The sequence below is a fragment of the Daktulosphaira vitifoliae genome, unplaced genomic scaffold (assembly GCF_025091365.1).
Source record: "Daktulosphaira vitifoliae isolate Bord-2020 unplaced genomic scaffold, ASM2509136v1 Scaffold_2, whole genome shotgun sequence".
In the NCBI taxonomy this organism is placed as follows: Eukaryota; Metazoa; Arthropoda; class Insecta; order Hemiptera; family Phylloxeridae; genus Daktulosphaira; species Daktulosphaira vitifoliae.
The window spans coordinates 2,227,041-2,236,511 of NW_026099573.1; the positions used below are offsets into that span (position 1 = coordinate 2,227,041).

A 9,471-nucleotide genomic window follows, 5' to 3' on the forward strand; every position below is an offset into this window, starting at 1 on the left:
AAAAAAAAAAAAAAAAAAAAAAACACATCATAGTAAAATTAATACCTTCTCCGCTTCGCATCGAAGCTAAAAAATACATACAAGTTTTAATTAAATGAACATAGAATTTATATTATTCATGAAAGATCTTAAAAAATAAACAAAACTTACTTTTCCAATTTCATCATGGTTAGTTTCAATTAATTCTGTATACATGCTAAGGAAATCTTTCATTTGCTTTAAGTGAGATTCTTCAACTTCTTGGAAAAGCTATTTTAAAAATATTTTAATAGATTAAATGTATTTGATAAAACATGTAATAGTATATTAAGCTAATATATTAAAAAAAAACCCAGCACAGGGGGGTCACGGCACAGTGGTGACATGATATAGTTGGATCAAGTATAATGATATCTGACAGTGATTAAAATCACTATAAAAAAAAAAAACGCTTCGATGCAAATCTTTAGATAGTGTCTAATTTTAAAAAATTGGTGGATTATTCCAAAAGCTACATGATCTGCTAGTTTCTTATTAATATCTTGATTAAGATAAAGTATGTCAAATGAAAAAGGGATTATTAAAAAATATTATTTCTCATAAAAAAATTGTGTCAATCCATACACTTTTCTATAAGTTATAGCATTATAAAGTTAAAAATGTAAAAAATAAAATCGAGAATTTTCACATAATAATAGCATTTGGCAGCCATTTTCACCGGGAAGACAAAATTTTTTTTTCCATAATAAAGTGCATTACATTAGCTTTAATTTAAGATATATATAAAAGTGTCAGACTTTCCGGTACATTTTCAAAAGTTAAGTTGAAAAAGTAATATTTTTGTGAAAAAGTTGTCATTTTAAATCCCCCCGTGGGCAGGTAAAGGGTCAGATATAAAAAAAAATATACCAAATGAGAGTTAATGATATCATGCATTTATATAAAAAAAAAATTATATTGATTTGGTTATTTTTAAAAAAGTTATGGCAATTTTAAGTAAAAAAACCCAACCCAGCACAGGGGGGTCGCGGCACAGTGGTGACGTGGCATAGTTGGATCAAGTATAATGATATCTGACAGTGATTAAAATCACTATAAAAAAAAAAAACGCTTCGATGCAAATCTTTAGATAGTGTCTAATTTTAAAAAATTGGTGGATTATTCCAAAAGCTACATGATCTGCTAGTTTCTTATTAATATCTTGATTAAGATAAAGTATGTCAAATGAAAAAGGGATTATTAAAAAATATTATTTCTCATAAAAAAATTGTGTCAATCCATACACTTTTCTATAAGTTATAGCATTATAAAGTTAAAAATGTAAAAAATAAAATCGAGAATTTTCACATAATAATAGCATTTGGCAGCCATTTTCACCGGGAAGACAAAATTTTTTTTTCCATAATAAAGTGCATTACATTAGCTTTAATTTAAGATATATATAAAAGTGTCAGACTTTCCGGTACATTTTCAAAAGTTAAGTTGAAAAAGTAATATTTTTGTGAAAAAGTTGTCATTTTAAATCCCCCCGTGGGCAGGTAAAGGGTCAGATATAAAAAAAAATATACCAAATGAGAGTTAATGATATCATGCATTTATATAAAAAAAAAATTATATTGATTTGGTTATTTTTAAAAAAGTTATGGCAATTTTAAGTAAAAAAACCCAACCCAGCACAGGGGGGTCGCGGCACAGTGGTGACGTGGCATAGTTGGATCAAGTATAATGATATCTGACAGTGATTAAAATCACTATCAAAAAAAAACGCTTTGATGCAAATCTTTAGATAGTGTTTAATTTTAAAAAATTGGTGGATTATTCCAAAAGCTTCATAAACTGCTAGTTCCTTATTAATATCCTGATTAAGACAAAGTATGTCGAATAAAAAAGAGATTATTAGAAAATAGTATTTCCCATAAAAAAATTATATTGATCAATACACTTTTCAATAAGTTATAGCATTATAATGTTAAAAATGTAAAAAAAAAAATTGAGAATTTTCACACAATAATAGCATTTGGTAGCCATTTTCACCTTGAAGATAAAATAAAGTCCGAAATTTTTTTTTTCCATGATAAAGTATATTACATTAGCTTTAATTTAAGATATATATAAAAGTGTCAGACTTTCCGGAACACTTTCAAAATTTAAGTTGAAAAAGTCAATTTTTTGTGAAAAAGTTGTCATTTTGAATCCCCCCCTGTAGGCAGGTAAAAAGTCAGATTTATAAAAAAAATATACCAAATGATAGGTAAAGACATCATGCATCTACAAAAAAAAGAATTATATTGATCCATACATCTTTCGAGAAGTTATAGCATTATAAAGTTAAAAATATAAAAAAGAATTTTTTTACAAAAATCGTATTTTTTTTATTAAGTTTAATGTCTGTTTTCACCATGAAGATAAAATAAAGTCCGAAATTTTTTTTTACCATTATAAAGTATATTACATTAGCTTTAATTTAAGATATATATAAAAGTGTCAGACCTTCCGGAACACTTTCAAAAGTTACGTTGAAAAAGTTCTACTTTCTATATGCATTTTTATGTTTTGAATCCCCCCTGTATTTAGGGAAATGGTCCGATTTAAAAAAACAGTATGTCGAATGAAAGATCTATATAAATACTACTTCTCATAAAAAAATTGTAATGATTCATACATTTTTCAAAAAGTTATAGCATAATAAAGTTAAAAATGGAAAATACAAAATCGAAAATTTTCACACAAAAATAGCATTCGGTAGCCATTTTCACCATGAAGATAAGATAAAGTCCGAAATTTTTTTTTTTCATGATAAAGCATATTACATTAGCTTTAATTTAAGATATATATAAAAGTGTCAGACCTTCCGGAACATTTTCAAAATTTAAGTTAAAAAAATTAATTTTTTGTGAAAAAGTTGTCATTTTAAATCCCCCCTTGTGGGCAGGTTAAGGGTTAAATTTATGAAAAAAATATACCAAATGAAAGGTAATGATATTATGCATCTATATAAAAAAGAATTATATTGATATGTTTATTTTTGAAAAAGTTATGGCACTTTTAAGTAAAAAAAATTGAAAAAATTTCGAAAATTAGCGATTTTTAAATTTGTAATTTTTTTGGAGGTTTCCCCCTTTTACGGGGAACGAGGGAATTTTTTTCAATTTTTAAGGGTAATGTCTTCGACTAGATACGATTTGTGATCTTTTGACGTATCATTGAAAGAAATCGGTTCGGTAAGAGCTGAGAAAAAGTGGTAACAGACACAAAAAAAAAACACATCATAGTAAAACCAATACCTTCTCAGCTTCGCATCAAACTTAAAAGTGTCAGCATATTTTTATAATTAAATAGATAATTAATTAACAGATTCAATTACTTAATTAATATTTTTAATTATATATAATTTATTAAATATTTAATATGTTAAATTAATTTTTAATTTTTATTTTATCAAATTGAAATTTTTTTTAGTTTTCCTTGTGGTTATTCTATCTATAATGAATATATAAAAGATACTAACCTTACATGCAGATGTCATTTTTTTTTCAAATTCTTCTTTTACAGCACCATACTTATCTATTAAAATTTTATAATCATCTTGAGTTTTTTTTAATTTTATTTCAGCCTTTTCAATATCCTTAACAGAAGCATTGTCTTTTCTAAGTTTGTCTAACTCCCCACCTTTTTGCAAGTAAATGTCTTTTGCTTTTTGTAAAGCTAATGTGGTCGATTGTATGGATTGTACAGCTTCTAAAGTACCACTCTGTTCTTCTTTAACCTGATATTTTTTTATAAATCTTGAATAAACAAAAATGTTATTATGAAATTTTAACTTACATTTTTATGCTTCTTGTGAAGTTCATCAGTATACTTTGTAACATCTTTGACTAGTTCACATACTTTATGTACCATTTGTAAATGGAGTGTGGTAAGTTTTTCTATAGATGCTCGAAGTAATTGCCATAATGGAGTAAATGTACTATTAGTTGTTGTACTACTAGTCTGCTTAGCTAACTTGGCAAGTAACTTTGAACACGTTTCTTCAATATTAGTCCTAAAATAAATTTTTATTTTATTTTTAAAATTATTCAGTTTGATATAATTTAGTAATTTATATCACTAATTTTAAACATTTGCTTTATTAAAAAAGTTCAATTACCTTTCTCGTAAAAAATCTGAAAAGTCTTTACTAGCTAATGAACCATGTTTCATATTGTGATATAATACATCAAATCCATTATTTTTTTCTCCCTAAATAAAATGAGAAACATGAACATTTCCTACATATAAACTAATTGAAAAACAATATGCTTAAATAAATTTGTTATTAATGATATAAAAAATGTACAATATTCTCTATATCCATGTTTCTGAAAAAACATTACATGCATATTGATATGAAATAATGGGAAGTTTAAGTTAATACTTTGATAAGTTTGGAATATTAGTAAAAAAAATTTAATTTAATTCATTATAGAAAGACATAATGTATACAACATAAATTAATAGAATATTTTATTATAAAGATGTATAATATATCATATAAGAAAAAATATCTATAGTTTTTAGTTAAAATTTAAATTATTAATAAAATACTACCTTCATTGAAATTTAAATTTTATTAATAGGTGATATTGTAAAAATGAAAACCAGGTCAAATGTATTAAAAATAATTGGTTCCCATTGAGTCAAAAGAATATATTAATGGTAATAGTTCTAGTAACTATAAAATATTCAACTGAACAAGAACACATAATTTTTAACATTTAAGAACATTTTAAATAGCTCGTCAAAATTAAAATTAAGCATAATTTTAAAAAGTTGTAAATGGCCTTAAAACGTAAAAAAGAGTCAGGTCATTACAATAATATAATAGAACAAATATTATAATCACCCAAAAATAATCGCAAAAATCGACCGTCATAATGAATTAAGGAGATTCTTGTCATTCCAAAACACTATGCCAATATTATTTAAATTCTGCCAAACGAAATTAAATAAAATAGTTATGACGAAATTAGAAAACTTAAATCGATGATTTATAGACAATAATCGGTTGCAAAACAAAATATTTTATGAACCAAACCTGTCACTGATAAACAGTCAAAAGGAAGACGACTGATTAAACGTGATATCACAATGTGTACGCCCACACTCCCTCAATCTTCATTGCAGAAGCCTTATGGCCTTCATTAAGTGTTTTATTGAATGTTTAACGCCCATATTTGATTTAACTTGACCATGGAAGAATAACTTTCGTTATTTACTACAAAAAAAGAGGCGATTTAATTTAATAATATAGTTTAAGCGTAATTATTAACTTTATGTAACTTATATTTTTAATAAAAAAAAATTGTTCTTATTATTTCATTATCTGTTATATTAAATGAAATAGAAAGATTTTCACAAAAACTTATAACTAAAATATAGTCACGACCAGTTTTCATGAGTTATTACATTCAAGTTATACATTATAAGTGATTTTTTAGTCAATTTTAATAAGAATCTTATCAAATGAGATTTTCTGTTTAAAGATAAATTAATAATAATCTCGTCTCAATCATAAAAACTACTATAAAAAAAATCAACTATTTTTATTTCGTTATTGAATAATTATATTTATTGTAAAAATGAAAAAAAAATAGGAAATTTCATCCGTAGTATTTTTGACACATGAAATTTATTGAAATTTTTTCTTATTTTATCATAATAAAGTAAACATTAACCAAAAAAACACAAAATATATTAAAATGTATCAAAAAATATTTTTAAACATTTATAATATTCAAAAAAATATATATATAATACATTAAAACCACCAATTTATATTTATGAGGTTTATTAAATTTGATAATAAATTATTTTTACATAAAATACTATTTTTTAAAAATTAATTTTTCTAAATAAATTGTAGAATTCTAATTGTATTCAACCACATTTTTCAAATTTATTAGTATAGAAAACATCTAATTTGTTAATAGTTAAAAAAGAAAGTAATAAAATTTAAATATTTAAAAAAATACTTTTTTCTTAATTATTAAATTAATAAATAAATTTATCATAATATACAGGCTGAAACATATCTAAGTAACAACTACTATAACTTTCAACTTTGGACAACTTTTAACTCTTAATACAATCAACAATAAAATGTTGATGGCATCATATTATAAAAGTTTAGCAGATGATTTATTTCACTCTGTATATTATATAACACTTTAGTATGTAATGTCATTAAACATCACTAGTAAAATTATTTAGTCAGGTATCCTTAATAATACATTTTTATTTAATTATTTTGAAATATCTCATTTAAACATGAGTGAATTAAAATATTATTATTTAATTCCTTGAAAAAGTCAAACATTTGAAGTTACAGCACTTGTTGATACATTGACTGGTGGTAAGTAGTACGACCGTATCTGACGATGTAAATCAGCTACAACTCTATCTTCTTTTTCAAATGCAACAACACTCCTAGTGAATGTAACAATGCCTAAAAGAATAGAATTTAAAATAAAATTTAATAAGATTCAAAATATAAAACAATTTTTACTTGAATTATCTACTAAATATTATACATAATAATAATATACAAAAAATGTATTGTTTAATAAAATGTTGCATTATTTATACAGTAATTACAATAATTTTTATCAAATATAAACAACTGTGAGGCATATTATAATTATTTCTTGAATTAAATTTATGAATTGATAGGTCTAAACTCCAACAAAATGCTCAACGGTGCAGAAACTACATCAAACATCATATCAATTTCATATCATTCTAGAAAAAATGCCTTTGTTTTTAATAACACATAGGAAATTTCTCAAATAATATATATATACTTAAATTCAAAACAATTATAATCTATCACCTATCATACTAGCCACTAGACTGTAAAATGACAAATTCACTATTTTCTCCACGCACAAAAATATTGCTGATAAAATTATGAAATCACACTTGTATAAAAATAACTATAAGAGACAAAATCCAACATTTAATCAACTCTGAATAAACTGAACAATCCGATTTTACAACTATCTATAGTATGTTATGATAAATATGTTGGTGCCACAAATCTTATTAAAAATATTCTCAAAATTTATAACATATCTGAAGTTACCTTAAAAATCAATAATAGCTATATATGTAGAATGAAATATCCTGACTAAAGATATTAATATAATTAGCAGATTAGAGACTAATGCTATACTACTTGAACACAGAGAAATAATTATAAAACAACTTCCAAAACTACACAATACTTGTTGGGAATCAACATCAACAGACCTCAGGGATGTAATACAAAAATTACTAGAATAAGAAGATATTATCTTATTGAATGATACATCACCCAGGTACTTAAGTTTGGCCACTGGTAATTTTTCTTGATTAGATATAACTTCAAATAAGTACTCCATCAATATCAAAAAAGCTAAGATGGAAAGTCTTAAATGAAATTTACAGCAGCATCACTTTCTAATCAAATTAATCTTAACAAAACAAGCACACACTAGCAAGCCAAGATAGAATATTAAAAACCCGGATTGAACATTATATAAAGATCTTTTAGAAGAGTGTGAACATTATAAGATAAAATTACATTATTTTACACAAAAGAAATTATACAAACTTTTACAAAAAAAATAACAGAAATAGCCAACTTCTTTTTATTAAAATAAAAATAAATTAAATCTGTTGTTTTGTTTAAAATGAACCATAAATAAATTTAAATTTATTAAAATAAATTTTGAACCATAGAATTTATTTTAGAACAAATCAAGATCCTAGAAGAAAATTAGCCTAATATTTTAACTGCTTGAGCTAACAGAAATAAGTACAATTTAAATTCAAATATAACAGTAAAGGAAATAAATCAAACACTGAGCAAATGTACCAACAAAATATCATATATTTTCCTACAAAACTAGGGAACAAGAACTAAGCAATTATGCTGAGTATATTCATTGGAATATGGCAAAAATGATTTATACCAATTAAGTGAAAGAGGAATGATTATCACAATAAAAAAACCTAACATAAGTCAAAACTTCTTTAATAGCTACAGATCCATAATTCTATTAAACAAAATGATAAAACTAAGAAAAAAATTAATAAAAATATCTAGAAAAAAAAAAAACTAAATATCAAAATAGTTGCTGAAAATCGAGATGTACAATAGACACCTACTCTCATGGCAATTAAACACCAAGTTATTCTAACATATTTGGAGCATATTGAAAACATATAAGTTATTTTAACCAATATTATAAAGATTAAATGATTATAATAATACATGAAATTTATAAAGAAATTTTATAATTTAAATGTCGTTGAACTTTATGATAGAAATATGATTAAAATAGATGTAAATAATTTAAAATATTCAAAATTAAGCAAATTATATATTATCTGTGCTATCAAATTTTATACAAATACTTGTCACCTTCTCGGCCTTCTGGAAGTCCATATTTTTTCAATATGTCGACTTGAATAGAAACAACAATAGGATACACATATTGTATAACTTTGAGCATATCATTACCAGCCTTAGTTTTAGCATCAGTCAAATTATCTGTATTATTGCTGTTTGTCAAAGATTCTAATATTTCTGCTAAAATGACTGAAAAATATTTAGGCATACAATATGGAATCATAAAATAATTCAATGAAAAATTAAAGTAATAATTAAAAAATCATTTAAATTACATTAGCAAAATTTTAATTATGGAATACCTCTAACTGTATTTGAATCTAACTGATAAGATGACGCTGTCATTTTTATTACTAAAAATTCATGAAAAGCGCATATAGAAAATGTAAATTTTATATAAAATATAAATTAATGATTTTTTAGTTAAAATCTAAAAGATAATCAATAGATTCATAATTAAATTTATAACAGAAATAAACGTCTATTTTTTTTTTGTGAAATATACTTAAAATGATATAGCAAAGTAAAAAAAAAATTATGTATAAATCTACTAAAAAAATTGAATCTTGGGTTCCTATATTTTATTATAAAATTATAAACTTTATTATCTTCCATCTTTTTATCAGAAAATATAGTTATCAGTTGTTAGTTATTTTACGTCACGTGCTCAAAGTAAGCAATTTCTTATCAATTTAAAAATGCTGTAATAACTTGGTTAAGAAACATATGTTACTAACTTCTACCATAGATTAAATACACATAGATAGGCCACGGCATTCAGACAATTGGCAACCGATTTTTTGTTAATTTATACCCGTAGAGATAGCGCTATATATCCTCTCGGAAATATTAAATATTTAATAATAACTGTCCAGTTTGCTGATATTCAAATAATAGTCACGATTATTGATGTACGGCTAACATCGTTAGCGCAAATTAAGATAAGAACCAGTTAATACTAAAAGGCGATTGCTTATTTGATTTAAATGAAAGTTTTCGTTTTAAATACAAATTCGATAAAACATGTGTTTTTTATTTTATTAATATTGATTTAAATTTGA

The 9,471-nt window shown here is 24.1% G+C and overlaps 2 protein-coding genes across 8 annotated transcripts in view; both read right to left on the minus strand.

Annotated features, from left to right (window-relative positions):
• Nucleotides 1–5,204, minus strand: part of LOC126898359 (F-BAR domain only protein 2) — an 18,881-nt gene extending 13,677 nt beyond the window's left edge. For 5 of the 7 annotated variants that reach the window (XM_050672322.1, XM_050672321.1, XM_050672320.1 and 2 more), the window contains exons 1-5: nucleotides 4,862–5,047; nucleotides 4,127–4,218; nucleotides 3,805–4,021; nucleotides 3,488–3,745; nucleotides 151–249 (exon numbers count right to left, since the gene is read on the minus strand). In XM_050672322.1, coding sequence (XP_050528279.1) covers nucleotides 151–249; nucleotides 3,488–3,745; nucleotides 3,805–4,021; nucleotides 4,127–4,218; nucleotides 4,862–4,891 — 696 coding nt within the window. In that variant the 5' untranslated portion in view covers nucleotides 4,892–5,047. The other 2 variants (XM_050672318.1, XM_050672319.1) reach the window with 2 other exon arrangements.
• Nucleotides 5,205–6,235: 1,031 nt separating this feature from the next.
• LOC126898370 (protein C10) lies at nucleotides 6,236–8,981 on the minus strand. The gene is made up of 3 exons (XM_050672339.1): nucleotides 8,713–8,981; nucleotides 8,423–8,599; nucleotides 6,236–6,463 (listed from the first exon to the last, which is right to left on the minus strand). Exons 1-3 carry the CDS (start codon nucleotides 8,753–8,755, stop codon nucleotides 6,327–6,329), a joined length of 357 nt encoding a protein of 118 aa, XP_050528296.1. The 5' UTR covers nucleotides 8,756–8,981; the 3' UTR covers nucleotides 6,236–6,326.
• Between the last annotated feature and the right edge of the window lie 490 nt (nucleotides 8,982–9,471).